Source organism: Sardina pilchardus, chromosome 15 (genome assembly GCF_963854185.1).
Source record: "Sardina pilchardus chromosome 15, fSarPil1.1, whole genome shotgun sequence".
In the NCBI taxonomy this organism is placed as follows: Eukaryota; Metazoa; Chordata; class Actinopteri; order Clupeiformes; family Clupeidae; genus Sardina; species Sardina pilchardus.
The window spans coordinates 15,618,968-15,635,119 of NC_085008.1; the positions used below are offsets into that span (position 1 = coordinate 15,618,968).

The following is a 16,152-nucleotide window of genomic DNA, read 5'->3' on the forward strand; positions in this document are numbered from 1 at the left end:
GGATACATATATGGTCACCAATCTTGGAATGTTGGAAGCTTTTAGTGTCATAGAGAGAAATTTCTCAAGCTTCTCCTTCATCTCTGGCATCCAGGAATCCTGCAAAAAAAAAAATCAATATCAGCTCAGACATCAGCTCAAACTTCTGAGGGTGACTGAGGGTGAGGGGGGGCAGATGTTGAGCCTACCTGGAAAAGGTTCTTGAAGGACGGATGCACCACGGGATTGGGCACGAAGGGCAGAGCGTAGAATGGTAGGAACTCAGTGGTCTGACTCAGCGCTGAGCCTCTGGTCTCCAGAAAGTGTTTGAAGTGTGTAATCCTCTCATCAAAATCCCCTCGGTCCTGCTCCAGCAGATATCAAACACAGCTCACCACCACTGATACTTATTTCTGATACTTATACATAATTCCTGACATAAACCCTTAAGGTACATCACACTGTATCATGGACTTTCTTCACTGTACTTCATCATGGTGGAATAGTGAGAGAGGTGGGGCCACCTACTGGCCAAAAAGGGCAGAAAAGTAATGTACTAAGTACAGGTTGTATTCCAACAAGTGGTGGTCTTGGAATTCCTGAGGTCAAATAAAATGCTAGGTGTCTTTGTTTTCCAATACATTCTACAAACACAGGCTTGCACAATACATTCTGACTTCTATCACTGTGTGCTGGAGGAGACAGTATAACACCATCTTCAAGGATTTCTAGTGTCATTGTGGTTCACAACGAAATTCAGTTTGACATTCTCCTAGCAGCAATTCTTTGTATGGTTTGTATGGTAGGCGGCTAAATAGGAGGTCAAGCATGAAATATGCTTCATTCCGATGCCTACTGAAAACATTGCTTTAAACTAGGCCTTGAAACGGAGGAACAGGTCCAGAATGACAAAACACAAATAAGAGAACAAGACGAGGACATACTCCTTAATATTTGAGTGATATGCACAGTGGCATGTTTGTGCAACAACTGCTGTGATGCTCTAAGAACCTTTCTCTCAAGTCGTCTATAAATGGTAAACTGGGCATAATAACGTAAGCGTATATGTGTGTAATAAAGCAAGTATATAAGTGTGTAAGGTGTCTGGGACAAAATTTTGTTTTAAGGCTGTCAGATACTTTGAGTATCAACTACAGTAGATGCAACTAATATCCAAATATAAGTGATTCCAACAGTAAGCAAAAACAAAAGCCTGATGCCTGAGCATACTAACTGACATTCTTCCCCTATGGCAGATATCAGCACTTTTAAAAAAACGAACAACGGACTTCACAGTCCCTTACGTAGCCTTAGCAACTTACTGGTCTTCCAAGGCAGTGCTTCAGAGGATAGATGGTGAAATGGATGTGCAGATAGAACTCAAGCTTTTGAGCTGTGGGATGACTGTCACGGTCCTCTACAGGAACGTGTTCGTTCCAGAGCTCAAAGAATACCTTGTAGTCCCCATCCTCAAATGAGCTCATAAGATCTTTCTGTAAATATATGTGGATATCGTGCTTATGTTTTAAGGCAGATAAGGGCACATATTAATAAAAAAAACAACTGGTAGATCACATCGGTCATCCTAAAACAGGTTTACCTGAATGATGAGGGCTTTAGAATCCCGAACAGCATTGGGGATCGGTTTCCCCTTGATTTTACATTCCTTCTCAAACTGTTTTGCTGTTTCTTCAAATTCACCGAAGTTGAGATACTGTAGACGCAAATAAACACGATGGGTGACAAACTCAACAAATTCTTTACTTAAATCATTTCACTGTGCAATCTATACCACAGATAAAACATTTATGAAGGTATTTCATAACAGAAGATACAATTCAATACAAATAAAATAACAATGAAGGGCAGTGCATTTTTCACAATTTATTCACAACACAAATTATTACATCTACCATTCCTTTAGTTAACACAATGTGTGTGTGTGTATGTGTGTGTGTGTGTGTGTGTGTGTGTGTGTGTGTGTGTGTGTGTGTGTGTGTGTGTGTGTGTGTGTGTGTGTGTTGTCCGTCTATACCTCCTTGATCATCCCAAGAATATCGGCTTCATTTCCGAACATGTCACCCATCTCAAGAATTTTCTTGGGAGTCCTTTAGCTGCTACACGTTGAATGCTGAAACAGATGGGTGCAATACATGTCTTGAAAGGGATACCAAAGAGCAATGTGTTAACGTGCAAAAAATGCATTTGAAATGCAGTTTGCGCAATACAACTAGGCTTCATCAGGGTCAATGGCCAAACGTTAGCTGAGATAGTAAGTAGCCTGACTGGCTACTCTCCATATTTGTCCTACGTCTTGAGAGCGTACAACTTTGTTTCACACAGACTAATCGACTGTACAGGTATTCGCAATTCGACAACATGGATTACAAATATATCATCACTAACACTGTATGTAGATATGTATAGACAATCATCAGCTGAGCTCACGTAAATGGAACCACCGCCAAACGTTACATCTAGCAACTCGCTAACATGAGTAGCGACAACAAAGTTAGCTAATGTTAGCTACTAAACTCAGTAATCAGTCATTGAGCTTTATTGTACCAATTTGCGAATACAACTCATCTAAGGCAATTCATACAACTCTAACAGTATTCCTGCGTGGTAAGATTTGCTTGAAGCTAGCTAACGTTAGCTGACAGTTTTAGAGATGGATTTCAACACATGCACTATAGCCAAACATGCTATCGCTAACTATGCTATTGTTAGCGCATAAACATAAACATACCTGGTTAATCGCATATGTTAGGCTTTCCTTTGGGCGAGGAAATTCAACTCACCAATACCTCATTCTGATATTATGAAATTGGCCACTTCATTAACATGAATTTTACCGTAACAACGCTACACTCATAGTTAGCCGAACCTTCATGATATAGAATGCAATGCTGAACCGCTACCCAGTAACCAAGGGGAAGACGCTCGTAAATACACCTAGCAACCAAACAGACCGGAGCCGAAAAGTGGAGTGTTTTGCTGAAAATACTGTAGTTTTGTGCACATGGAGTAACGCCATTGATAGATACAGACCTGATACAAACACCACTCTTATGGATGAATAAATTGCAGTTAGAAAAGTGTGTTATTACTTAACAGTTTACTTGCAAACACAATATTTTATTCCTGCAATAAATCTAATTCACCATTAAAAATAATTGAATAAAGACACTCATTATTTTCAAAAATCAAGGTTATACATCTTTAAGAAACAATCAAAGTTCACAAAACCTCTTTGTGCAACTAAACCACTTGATAGTCAATAGAAACACAAAAAAAGTAATTATTGTTTGCACAATTGGTTCTATGTGCTGATACATAAAGACAACAAAAAAATATAAAACATGTTTCTTTATTTACAAACAGTATTGATTTGTAATTTCCAATTAAATTACAACAAACAAGAGAATTTTTCTACAAAAAAACAAACAACAATCTGCAAAGATACAAGTCCATGATCCTCAAGAGATATTGTCTTTCCGGATGTTCAAATGCATTGTATTTTGAGTCCACACAGAAAAATCGCAAGCCATATTTAGAAAGCAAGCTTCTTCATTAAAAGGTAGACTCGTGAATCCACTTCAAATCCATGCAAGTTGTTGGCATCACCTTGTAGTCTCATCAACAACCCACCATAAGAAACGTATGCAGAACTACATAGAAAACAACAACAAATACATTGTTAATTTAAAATACAAACATCTAGAGAATTAAAGAAAAGAATGGTTGATAGCTTTTGATTAGGCAGCAAGACAAAACTCACAGACGAGTAGCCGCTTCTGTAGACGTCTCATCTCCTTCAATTCTATACACCTTTCCATACATTACGTAATCAAACTGATCTGCCCTGAGGGGAAAAAAACAGATAACTCATTGCAAATCCTATTACCGAAGGTAGACAGACAGACAGACAGACGCACACACATTTGATGTACTTTATTTGATTCCACTTTACAAATCTCTTGAATAATCCAGTAGATTAAAGCAGTTCAGCAATATATCATGAGTTTACAGGTTCAAAGGTATAGGAAACATTGTCTCTTCCAAATAAACATGCTTCCTATAACTACTGATATGGAACAGTATTTTACTAGCTGCTTAGCCTTAATCTTATTCAGTCCCCCAACGCAAAGTCAACGGACCGCCAACCTATGTACATGACCTAGGCTATCAAACACTAACACAATGAGCTGGCATTTGTATCCTACTGTAGGTTCTCGATGACAGAAATCAAAGGCTGGTATTTAAGTGTTTTTGCACAGTATGAGTCCTCCATACAGACACAGACACAGACACACACTCACACCTTACCTTGAAGGGCGGTCATCTGTTGGATTGTATTCTCCATCATCTGGTGTTCCATCTTCATAAAGTGTACTGGCTATCACCAATCTAAACTTGTCCCCTGAAGAAAATAGTAAAGACATGCTTTATCATGGTTCTTGTATGGCACTTGAAAGATATGGCTTCTTGTGTTACCATTCATCTTACCAAGGTCCACAGGGTAGATCTGAATGTTCACGTCAAGTATGAGGTCCATCTTGAAAGATTCACTTTCACAGTGAAGTCGAGACACTGAAATACAATTTTTGAATAGTTTGTACAATGCTCGTCTTTCCCCCTGTCAGCACACACACAGCACCAAAACAGCATACATTACCTCTGTCAAACTTCATCCCATCTGGGTCTATGTCTTTCACATCAAAAATGTCTTCAAACAGTATTCCAGCCATGTTGGTTCTAGTCTATCTATCTGATGAAAATGGAAAGATTTTGTTAGAAAGACATTTTGTCAGGACAGATAAGTGAAGTGGAACCTATAACAGCCGATTGACTCAACAAATTACATCATTTCCATTACTAAATTACTTTCAAGCTGGATTAATTGACTGATATTCCAAGAGAATGCAGAAACAAGAGATTTGACTGTAGATGTAGAGTTGGCCATCGGCATCGGGTGAATAGAAAACATCTTATCGCACAGGCACCCATGTGAAGCTAGGCTAGCCAGCTAGCTAGTAAACGAATTTATCTTCACTTACTTTTTCTAGGACACCTACGACCAAACCCGTTGTCGTATTAATCTTAACAGATGGGGCAGTATGAAAGACCCCAACAAAAGCTCTAAGGAACAAAAGAAAATAATGATAATCAGATCTGTCTCATAAACAGAAATGAATTGTGCCGCGCTCATACAATGTGGAACTTGTTGACCCTTCTTAGCATTCACTTCCGTGGCAAACCAGAGAATCGTTTCCTATTGGCAGAGAGATCCACTGTTCATGGAGAGAGCTTGGACTGCCTTAGAAATTAACATTTATTAACAAAAAGGCTATAATTCAACGTAATTGAATAACATACATATCGAATACATTAAATCAGCACAGGAAAAAAAAAGAGAAAAAATCGAATGCCTCAAATATCTACAAAGCGAGCGCCATCTGCTGATTTTAAATCAGTACCGCAGACTTGGTTTGTGGTTACCTTTGGATAGTAAACCAACAAGAAGAATCATTTTTCAAACGCAGGATAATTTCCTTTGCCTAGTGTGAACCTACCTTTCTTGTGAAAAAATAAATAAATCTGTACATGTAGGCTATTTAGGCCTATCCATCATACAGAGAATGCTAACATTACAGTCCAGTAAGGGTGCAAAAAAGCGAGCGGTGACAAGAGTTTGACCATGGCTCTCAGGGAAATGTTTGTGTAGCTTACTTAAAAATATGTGAATATGTGATAGTCAGCAGATAATTGTATGTTACATACAAGACGCCTACTATAAACAGCACAAACAGCAGTAAATAAATTGAAACACAAAACTTTCTACCTTCAAATTGATTTAAAACAAATGTAGCCTAACCACATTCTGTAAGCCTTCTCTCTCTCTCTCTCTCTCTAAAAAAAAGATAGCAGCAGGCTGATAGGCCAAGTGGGTAGGCCTGATTAAAATTGGCTATATTCCAAATTAGGTCAAACTTTTAAATGTATCTGCACTTCTAACACTTAAATTCCAGCATACTCAATTTTCATCATTAGATGATGTTCACAAAGAATAAACCCGAGAAATAATTGATGAACAACCATGACTATACAAGGCTTTTTGAGTTATTTAATCAGTTCACACAAAGAGACCAAAGCTTTTTAGTAAAACTTAATATTCAGGCATACATCTGAAATGCATACACTATTCTGTATGCTCATACAGGTGGGACAAAACCAATGATAATACATTTGCTGGTAAACATGATAAATGTGTACTTCTACCCTACACTTTCGCTTGATAGTCAGCACAGATGGATGGCAGTTTAGGAATGAATAACATTTTGACAAAAATATTTAGTTACCCAGTGCACTAGGCTTATGTATCTGAAAAGCATGGCAATAAGGAGACCATTGAGCCTTGGCCATGGCTTTAGACATCTCTCCAGTGTGAGAATAATTGTGTAATGGTCCTGAAGAAAGGAAACTGCAATAATTTGTACATGAACAAACAAAACATGAAAAAATGGCCAGGGCACTCAGAGGTGAAAACAGAGGTAGAGCCTACCTTGAGAACAGTTTCCTGCTTTAAAGAGTCTATTGCACCAAGCTGGACAGTAGGGCACAACAACAACAACAACAACAACAACAAAATGTCCAATATGAGACCATTTACAAGTAGCCTATAATATAAACAATAAATAAATAAAATAAACTTTAGACTAACTGGTAAGCACAAGCCCAGAGAAGATAAATGCAGTGTCTTCATTTACAAGCCAGACACAAAAGAATAGCTTGACTGGACAAGAGACCGAAACAAAAGTCAGCAGCATCAGCATGATGGGAGACCCAGCTTTGACAGTTCAGCTGGAGGCATATCTTCTTTAGTGATCTATGATCCTGTTCACTTCCTCTCAGACATCTCTGTGCAAGTCACCCTAATGGATTACAACACAACAAGTGTCACAACTTTCAACTTCCATTTAAACTCAGTTAGGCTATTTTTCGCTGGGGAGGACCAGCATGGTTTTCCTTTGAGGGGGCTATGTTTGTTTATTCTTCATAGTCTATTTTGTAGGCTATCACACTCATGCGAACAGTCTCACATTTTCGGTGAGAAATAGCCTGAGCCTTAATGCACCCTTAAAGCTTATGTTTAACAACAGGTATTTGAAAAAGCTTATTTAGTGCCTCTGTAGAATTATAACCAGATACTGTAGGAAACGCAATGTGATCTAATCCATTAGACATACAATATTGAATTATAGGCTATTTAAACATATTCTAAAAAAAGTTTATAACTTCAAGGCTGATTATTTGTTATGAAAACAGCACCACTGAATATGTAGCCTATTTAAATAACATCGCACACCCATTTTAAACGAAGCCTGCAAGACTTTCTCTCGGTACTAGCCAGTGGGGGACAGTCGCTTCTTGCTTATTCCTCCCCCACATATGAAACCTCTTTCGAAAGCTGTTCGTCTGGTTACGCGTAAACCCCGGAAACACAGAGAGGATGGAGAAAGCCTCTGCTCTACAAATTTAATTTGTTTGTACAAATTAGAAACTGAATTTGTCACCTCATCCATCGGCAAGATGTCTGCTTCAGCTATTTTTATTCTGGACCTGAAAGGCAAGGTAAGGCAAAATAGTGAAGCCTACATTAAAGTGACAAGAAGTGTGCGCGTTCGCCACGACCGGCTACATCCTACTTGTACATTTTATGACAGATAGTTTCAGGCAACAGGTTGGGGGACGGAATGATGATTGATCTCAGCGGCAATGGCACAGGTATTACATGAAAATGTGCGTACTTTCCGACCGAGGCTCCAGAAATAGCATGTTGGTATCATTTGGAAAGCACGCTATCGTCACGAAAATTACCTCTCTATATTGTCTATAGCTAAATGAGTAGTCTATTCATCATTTTGCTAAGTAGATGGTTTAATTGAATTGATAATATATATGGAACGGTGAAAACTTTCCCTGAAGCGCTTAAATGGGCACTTTTCGATGGTTTACTGCACCCAGAGCTAGGCACGTAGGCGGGGCCCGGTAGAACAGGTGTATCAAACAAACTTACAAAACTCGTTCTACTGAGCACGATAAGGGCTTTGAATATGGTCCTACACGCTTTACACACTCTTTTGTTTTACCCAGTGTTTCTTTATTTACGCACTCAAAAGCTTATCTTTTACGCGGAGTTGAGCGCACCTGTATTTCTGGCCTGCACGCTACTACATTTCACATGTTGTCCTTTCTAACAGAGCATTCTCTAATGTGAACATATACTTTGTTTTAAAAACATTTGAAACGTCAAGCCAGGATATTGATCATTTACTTGAATCATTCTTTCACTGCACTCAGACTGTGTGGTATTCCATGCATGTCACAAAGGCAATAAATTGCCACTGAAAATATTGTATTCCAGTGAGAAGGATAAAGGCAGTAGAATAATGTATTCCTGAGGGAAAATGGAAAAGCCAGCCTGGGGGTATTCATGAAATGGATTTCTCCCAGATGTGGCCTGGACCCCAGGCAGTGCTGATGAAAGCCTTTTTAAATGCCTGATATAATCAAGATATTTCTCCATCCAGGCAATGGTTCCTCAGTCACAACGTTTTTCAAGTGGGTTTCTAGTCTGTATGCTTCTGTCTCCTGCCAAGGCCACTATGTGTCAATGCTGTTAGTTGTACATAATCAAGGACTTATATTTTGTCTACTCTACACAGTGAGAGCTGGTGTAGCCTATAGTCCTTGGCAATTTTAATGAAGGTCAGCAGAACCGTTTGTTATGCTTTAGTGAAAGTTGAAGGTTTCCTTTAATGAGGTAGTGTCAGCTGTAGAGTTCATGCAGCCTACGGTATTGATTTCACTGCCAGCACTGCTAAATTTCACCTGTTCAGAATGTCTAAGCCGGTGCTTTATATGAAATATTTCTCTGAATATCTGTGTGTATCGCCTTGTGGTTTCAATTTAAGAAGTTATAACATATGTGTATTTTCCAAAGTGTAAATGTTTTCTTGGACCAACATTTAGATCGAACATGGACTTCCAGTCTGTGAAACAGCAGCAAAATCTCTGCGGATGCTGAGATGCAATTTAACAGAACTGCTTAAAGAAAGCAGTGATGCGCTTCGCTTAAAGCAAGCAGTGATGTGCGTTGTGTACCTCCTTGGAGGCAGGCTCTTTGATAAGCGGAATTGTAATGAAAATAATATACTTTATGACCACACCTTCATAATATTATTTGGCATGCCTCAATCAACAATGTATTTCATATATTGATAGCATGTTGCATGGCATGCACACAAAAGTCTTTGTTTATTGTAAGTTAGACACATCAAGCACAATGCATTGTTGCATTGCACAACATTTCGTGGGGGTGAAGTCACCTTGACTTCTCCTGCGCTTTCGAATAGTTTCCTATTTCTTCATTTTATTGTATTCCTCTGAACCCCACTGACCTTTGTCACACATACTCTGATATTAAAAAATAAATATGACTTATTTATGAATGGATATAGGAACCCTTTAAGATATTTTCCCCTGCATCCTTCAGAAGTATGAGTGGAGATGGTATGGCTCTGTATGTATATTGGAAAAAAGTGCTGTTTCATATTGGGCCTTACGTGCCCAATGTAAGCATTTGGTGCCATTGGCACTGGGTGTTACCAGTTAATTGACATTTCACAGTGACTGAGAGTTGCTAGAAGTGTTCCTTACAGTGTCTGTGAGAAGTAGATATGCATTTGTGATCATTTTAGTGCAAATACATGAATTCAAAAAGTATGTAAATATCCAGTCAATGTCTGCCTTCAGAGGACTGAAACCAGTAGAGTAAAATAGAAAAGGTATTAAGAAAAGTAAACATGTAATACATGAAATGGTTTTGAATTCAAGTGGTTATGAATTCAAAATACCAAGCAGTCGTTAATCATTAAGCAGGGGTGTTTTTTAAGCACCATGAGAGTCTTGTGTTGATTCAGCATTCCAAACAGCTCCCCCTCTCCCACCCGTTTGCTTTGTTTCTGAGGGTTTTGAACAGACAGTGATAATCCAAGGGCTCAGGTTGGAGTATTTTGACAGGCGTGGTGTTATGGTGCAACACCCTGAAAGGGTGTGACAGTCAGATGACATGAATGCATATATTTCAGGAGGAACTGGGGGCTTGAGGCCAGAAGTTGTGAGAAGAGTAGTCAAGGAAGAGAAATATAACTTATGATATGATATGATTCAATATGCACAAAGAAATCCTTGAAGAACTTCTCATGTCATTTTAAATACCGTTGACATGCAGTAATCTAAAGAGACTGTGATATTATATGGCTATATTTTATTTAAATATTCTGTTGCCTATGATGATAGATGAAACTGCTGTGAAGCTTTCTCATATGGATATCTTTATGCTGCCTCCCACTGTAGGTGTTGATATGTCGGAATTACATGGGGAATATGGATATGGGGCAGATCGATCACTTCATGCCCATTCTGATGAGGCAGGAGGAGGATTCCGAACTCTCCCCTGTCCTGAGCCACGGATCGACCCATTTCCTTTGGATCAAGCACAGCAACCTCTACCGTATCCTTCAATTTATTTCCCCTACTCTTTAAAAAAAATAAAATAATAAAAAATACTGCTAATCTTTGATGTTCTTACATTTTTGAGAAAGGCACTCTTTTCCAAAAATGTAAGAACATCAAAGATTAGTATTTAACTTAAAACTGCTGTGAGATTCTGCCAATGGACTTTCACTCTCCTTCAGAAAACTGATTTTGACCTTAACACAGTCACCATTCAGTGGTCGCAATGACTAAGAAGAACTCCAATGCAGCCCTTGTGTATTCATTTCTGTACAAAATAGTTGAGGTCAGTGCAAGTGTCCAGCTGTGTCCCCCTAACAGTGTGTTTTTGTCTCAAATGTTCAAATGGATCTCTCAAACAACGCTGGATTATGAATGTCTGTGTGGTCGTTGTGGTTTTAATACCATGTTTCGGCCAACAATCACTTGCCATTGTTACTTACAGTTGCCTGTGTGGCAAGCGGCTCATGTTTCTCCTGCATTCTTCAGGTTTTCACAGAGTATTTCAAGTCATTGGAAGAGGAGAGCATCCGGGACAACTTTGTGACTGTGTATGAACTCATGGATGAGATCATGGACTTTGGCTTCCCTCAGACCACAGAAAGTAAAGTCTTGCAAGAGTGAGTGCAGTCCTCTGTCAGAGCAATACAGCACCCGAGACATTGTGTGTGTGTTTGTAATTGTCACAAAGAAAATTCAATAGGTGTGTTTACATGGACACTTCAATTCTGATTAGAATACGGAATAACAGCTCAATCGGAATAGAAATGACACATGTACACCTTGATCAGAATAAAAAATCTGATCAGAATCGGAATGAATGGTGATGTACTCTTGTTCTTATCCTGATGGAACAGCCATGTATACAGCCAGATTACTTATATCTTCTTAAGGATAAGTAGGCAATAACTGCTATTCTGATCAAAGATTCTAAAGTGCTCGAGAGGACCTGATCGGAATAGAAAGTAGCCCTATATCCCATGTAAACAGATGACACAATTTTTCCACTTTGTCCATGTAAACCCATTTTCATATACCGTAATTTCCCAACTATTAGCCAGAAATATTAGCTTACATTGATTTTGAAAAAAAGACAAAAAAAGAAAAGAAATCAGCTCTGAAGTTAATACATGGGGGCAGTTAATATGCTATTACTATGGTTTTGTTTCTTTTTGACTGGCATAAAACACTGTCCTGTGGCTTATACGCAATGTGGCTATAATACACAGGAAATTACTGTAGTCATCTTTATGCCACCTCATGCTTCCCTTATTCCAAAACTTCCTGCTACTCATGAGACATGGTGTTGCCAGAGAGTTGTTGTATCAAATAGAAACCTTATGACACAGGTTTAGTCTTAGCATAAAGGGCTCAAAATTAGCACCAGCCACCAACCAAATGCTGGTGAATTTTGAAGTTGGCTGGTAGATCTCAGACAGAAAATACATATTTCCTATTGAATGGCTGGTGGATTTCACCAGTTCATCTGTCTCTGGCTGGTAGATATTCACATTTCAAAAAGTTAATTTTGACCCCTGCTAGCATGTATATATCAGATAATTTGTTTAATGACCAAAGTCAGACCACCTTGACCCTCGGACCCTTTGTGATGCCCCTCACATAACACCACTGAGTATGTTGGGTGTTTCTTTATTATTTATCATTTCTCATGTCTGATGTTGACGTCTGATGTTGATGTGTAGAGGGCCATGTGGTGGGTGAGTTCTTAGGAGTTTTAAGACCAGCACAGCTTTGTGGGAACTGTATGGTTGTGTTGTTTTCTCTGTCTTCTCCAAGCTTTTGTTTTTGTTTTGCACAATGTTTCTACAAAACCCACAAAAGAATCAGTAATTACTGCATATCTAATTGACCAAAACAATATGCCTGCAATCTGGGTGATCTATACGCCATCAAACCCATCCGCCCACATATGCTCCAGCACGCATGTCCTGGCTCAGGCAAAGTGCCATGGTAGTCAAGAGAGGCAGAGCAGATGCAGGTCTGGGCTTTTTATGTGGGTAGTGCCCATTTTGATGCTAATTCTTGTATTTCCTTTTTTTGTTTTGTTTTGTTTCGGAGGCATGGGCAGATGCTCTCGTTTTCATGTACAAAAGGCGTGCAAGACAAATCAAAGGCACACATGGGGTCTCTCTGTCATCTGTAGTTGGACAATTGACAGTTGAACATATTGTGAAGATACTATACCCCATATCGATATCAATATCGAATTGAACAGTCTTTAATATATTTTTAATTTTCTCAGTTTGTTTACTTGTGCCATTTTGTGAACATACTGTAGGGCTTCAGGCCATTATTGTAATGATGAGCAAAACAACTTGGTCCCTTGAGGGCTATGGGTCATGGCTTTGAGAAAACTCAAAGTAAGGAATACCAACCAAGGAATTAGGTCAGAGTTAGGGCAAAGGAGCAGCATTGATCCCTCAGCAGCTAAGAGTGTTAGGATATCAGATCAATGCAGCCATTCCTCAGTGGCAAACATGGCTGTGGGAGTGGGAGATGAACAGAAGGAGGAAGAGAGCTGAGAGAGAGAAAGATAGAGAGCTAGAGAGAGAGAGAGAGAGAGGGGGCTGCTCTATTGTCAGTGTGTGGTAAACAGAACCGGGATGCAGGTGGTGGGAACAGTACAGTATCTACAGGCTCCAATCTTTGCCTTCAGGTTTCCTTAAAATTCCATGGTCAGGTCATGTCTCCCCATATACATTTACAGAAAACCCACATGAACAAAACTTTTTTGGAAACGTATCAGATCAAATTTGACTAGCAATAATACTTTCAGCATATCCAACACACTTCACACTGGTTATAGCTCATAACAAGGACTTACTCTCACTATTTTGAGTACATGTAAACATTGTGCAGCTATCGTTACAGGTCATTGGAACATCCTGACTGCTTGTTGTATTCTGTGTCCCAAAGGTCCATTTGTTTTCATAAGCTATTATTTGTAATGCCTCTAATCTCGCTCATCTTGGTCCTGGTAGGTACATCACCCAGCGGGGACACAAGCTGGAGGTGGGGGCTCCTCGACCCCCTGCCACAGTCACCAACGCCGTGTCCTGGAGGTCCGAAGGCATCAGGTACCGGAAGAATGAAGTCTTCATGGATGTCATTGAATCTGTCAACTTACTGGTGAGCTGGTGTTGAACTTGGTCATGCACCTCTGAAAAAGCATTCAAATGTTTTTTTAAGAAGGGGGCCAAGTTTCTTTATGGTTTAAACATAACAGATTAACGTTTGTCTTTGAACAGGGTCGGCTTATTGTCTAGTTTTATATCTGCACTCACCACTCTTTTTACTCAGCAGGAATACAAGCCAATTCAAAGTAGGCCAGGCTCACATATCAGGAAGCAACCTTTCCTCAACTTCCTTGAATTCAGACTGAGACAAACAATCCGTGATTTCCTTTAAAACATCAGCCTCTCTAGCCTTAGCTGTGACCTCAACCTACCCCAACCGCCAGTTTCTGCCTTGGTAATGGGGTGGTGACGTTTCCATGGATCGAGACGCTAAACGCGACTAACTTCTTCACAGCCTGATTAAAGGGAAGCTAATGCCTTATTGCCTTCTAATGGGGCATTACCATTCACCCGTGCAGCCTCCAAATGGGCTTCTCTGTGACTGGACACTTTCTCAGCCTCATTCTGTCTGCCGAATGATTCAGGATGGCTGTGTATTTTTTTTTTTTTGTCGGTTCTTCTCTGCTTTGCTCTAATTTACATCACTTTTTGTCCCTTCGTCGTCTTTGCTTTTTTTAGCATTTTGATATGTGAGGTTGATATTTTTGCAAACTGTGTAGTTTATGTCATTCAACTTTGACTGTACTGTGTGTGTGTATGTGTGTGTGAGTGTGTGTGTGTGTGTGTGTGTGTGTGTGTGTGTGTGTGTGTACGTGTGCCTTTCCCCGACTGGTTTCATATGCGTCTCTTGTTTCTATCCTGGCACAGGTCAGCGCCACGGGCAGTGTCCTCCGCAGCGAGATTGTGGGCTGCATCAAGCTCAAAGTCATCCTGTCTGGCATGCCCGAGCTTCGCCTGGGCCTCAACGACAAAGTGCTCTTCGAGAACACGGGCAGTGAGTAACACGCGCAATTTCCACCTCTCCGTCTTTATCGCCCATCTGTCCACCCATCCCCCTCCCTCCCTCCCTCCCCATGTTCTCATCTGCATCCCTCTCCCATTTGCACTCGTTTGGTGCGGAGCGATGGATTACGCACCCTGGGTGAACGTCTGTGTCCTAATCCCCACCCCAGGCAGTAGGGGCAGGTGGGAACTACCCTGCTCATCGGCTCTCATCCCACTGCACGGTGTATCCCCCCTGTGTCACAGCTGGCTATAGCTTACAGACAGGGGCAGTGAGAGGATACATCTCTGTGCTATATGAAGAGCTTTAAGTATAATGCTAAATGTACTATATGTGGGAATTCCCTTAATAAAGAATAGAATGATGCTGAACTTAAACAACAGCCCATATAGGGTATTGTTATAACAGCTGGCTAGGTCATAGACAGGAGCAGTAACAGGATGTGTGTGTGCAGCTCTATTATAGAAAGAGCTTATAGTATAATGGTTAATATATGGAATTCCCTTGAATAGAATTAGGGGGAATTTAGTAAACAGCGGTACAACAGCACTCATGTGAGTATGGATATGCTTCTCTATTATCACACAGAGAAGAGGAAGTATATTTATTGATGGTATACCTTTGCATTGACCAAATTAGATGGCAGTAAATTAAAAGCTTATCCTTGTCCTTTGACAAAAAGATATGCAAACCAGATAAACTCATAAAATGCTTTGATTCAGGTGTCTCCCGTGATCTAGGAGAAACAGTGCCCTCCTATGGATAGGATGTGTAAATGTTTTCTGTCCCTGATAGAAGGGTCTAGTGAGGAAAGAGTCTGTGATCCGTCTGTGTCTCAATTTTCTTGTGAGTGGATCAGGGCAGAAATCCTGTTTATGGACGTGAAAGGATGAAGGAGATAATAGCAACCCAGCCGTGACTCCGAGAGAAGAAAATGAGGCCGGGGGCAGGTGTGGGCCACTGTTCATCACCCAATCAGCACTTCCTTTGAGTGAATCCTGTCTGATACGAGCTGGCTTAGCAGCAGATCTTGCCTGTCATCCCCCAATTACACCTCCCGGCCCATCCCCTCTCTCTTTCTCTCCACCCCCTCACCTCTCTCTCTCTCCACCCCCCCCCCCCCCCCCTCTCAGTGCGAGAGGTCCCCAGGGAGCCAATCAGAGAGCTGGAGGGGGGCACTTCCTGTGTGACCTTTTGCTTGTGGCACTGATGTCCTTATGTGGCGTCCTCTTCCTGCTGCTAAAGGGAGCGAGCCAAAGGCTGCCTCCGCCGGCGAGAGCCTTCACTAGCTCGCATGGCTCTCTGATCCGGCTCCTGTGAACCTTCTGAGAACGCAATGTATTTTTCAGTGGAATGTGACACTCACAAATACACACACATGCGCACACATGGCGCGCACACACACACACACGCACGCACACACACACACACACACACACACACACACACACACACACACACACACACACACACACTCTCTCTCTCTCTCTC

The 16,152-nt window shown here is 40.5% G+C and overlaps 3 protein-coding genes across 3 annotated transcripts in view; 1 reads left to right on the forward strand and 2 right to left on the reverse strand.

Moving 5' to 3' along the window:
• Positions 1-2,888, reverse strand: part of LOC134102204 (lisH domain-containing protein ARMC9) — a 35,366-nt gene extending 32,478 nt beyond the window's left edge. The window contains exons 1-6 of the mRNA XM_062556234.1: positions 2,729-2,888; positions 2,015-2,110; positions 1,580-1,693; positions 1,302-1,472; positions 189-344; positions 7-99 (exon numbers count right to left, since the gene is read on the reverse strand). Of these exons, the coding sequence (XP_062412218.1) occupies positions 7-99; positions 189-344; positions 1,302-1,472; positions 1,580-1,693; positions 2,015-2,065 (585 nt within the window). The 5' untranslated portion in view covers positions 2,066-2,110; positions 2,729-2,888. The remainder of the gene's footprint in view (positions 1-6; positions 100-188; positions 345-1,301; positions 1,473-1,579; positions 1,694-2,014; positions 2,111-2,728) is intronic.
• A 445-nt stretch (positions 2,889-3,333) lies between these two features.
• polr2h (RNA polymerase II, I and III subunit H) lies at positions 3,334-5,227 on the reverse strand. The gene is made up of 6 exons (XM_062555960.1): positions 5,040-5,227; positions 4,658-4,750; positions 4,489-4,572; positions 4,309-4,402; positions 3,761-3,844; positions 3,334-3,650 (listed from the first exon to the last, which is right to left on the reverse strand). The coding sequence occupies exons 2-6, from the start codon at positions 4,728-4,730 to the stop codon at positions 3,533-3,535; spliced, it is 453 nt and encodes a 150-aa protein (XP_062411944.1). The 5' UTR covers positions 4,731-4,750; positions 5,040-5,227; the 3' UTR covers positions 3,334-3,532.
• Positions 5,228-7,370: 2,143 nt separating this feature from the next.
• ap1m3 (adaptor related protein complex 1 subunit mu 3) overlaps positions 7,371-16,152 on the forward strand; it is a 16,173-nt gene continuing 7,391 nt past the window's right edge. Inside the window, exons 1-6 of the mRNA XM_062555658.1 lie at positions 7,371-7,614; positions 10,402-10,558; positions 10,779-10,846; positions 11,050-11,180; positions 13,563-13,710; positions 14,526-14,652. Of these exons, the coding sequence (XP_062411642.1) occupies positions 7,432-7,614; positions 10,402-10,558; positions 10,779-10,846; positions 11,050-11,180; positions 13,563-13,710; positions 14,526-14,652 (814 nt within the window). The 5' untranslated portion in view covers positions 7,371-7,431. The remainder of the gene's footprint in view (positions 7,615-10,401; positions 10,559-10,778; positions 10,847-11,049; positions 11,181-13,562; positions 13,711-14,525; positions 14,653-16,152) is intronic.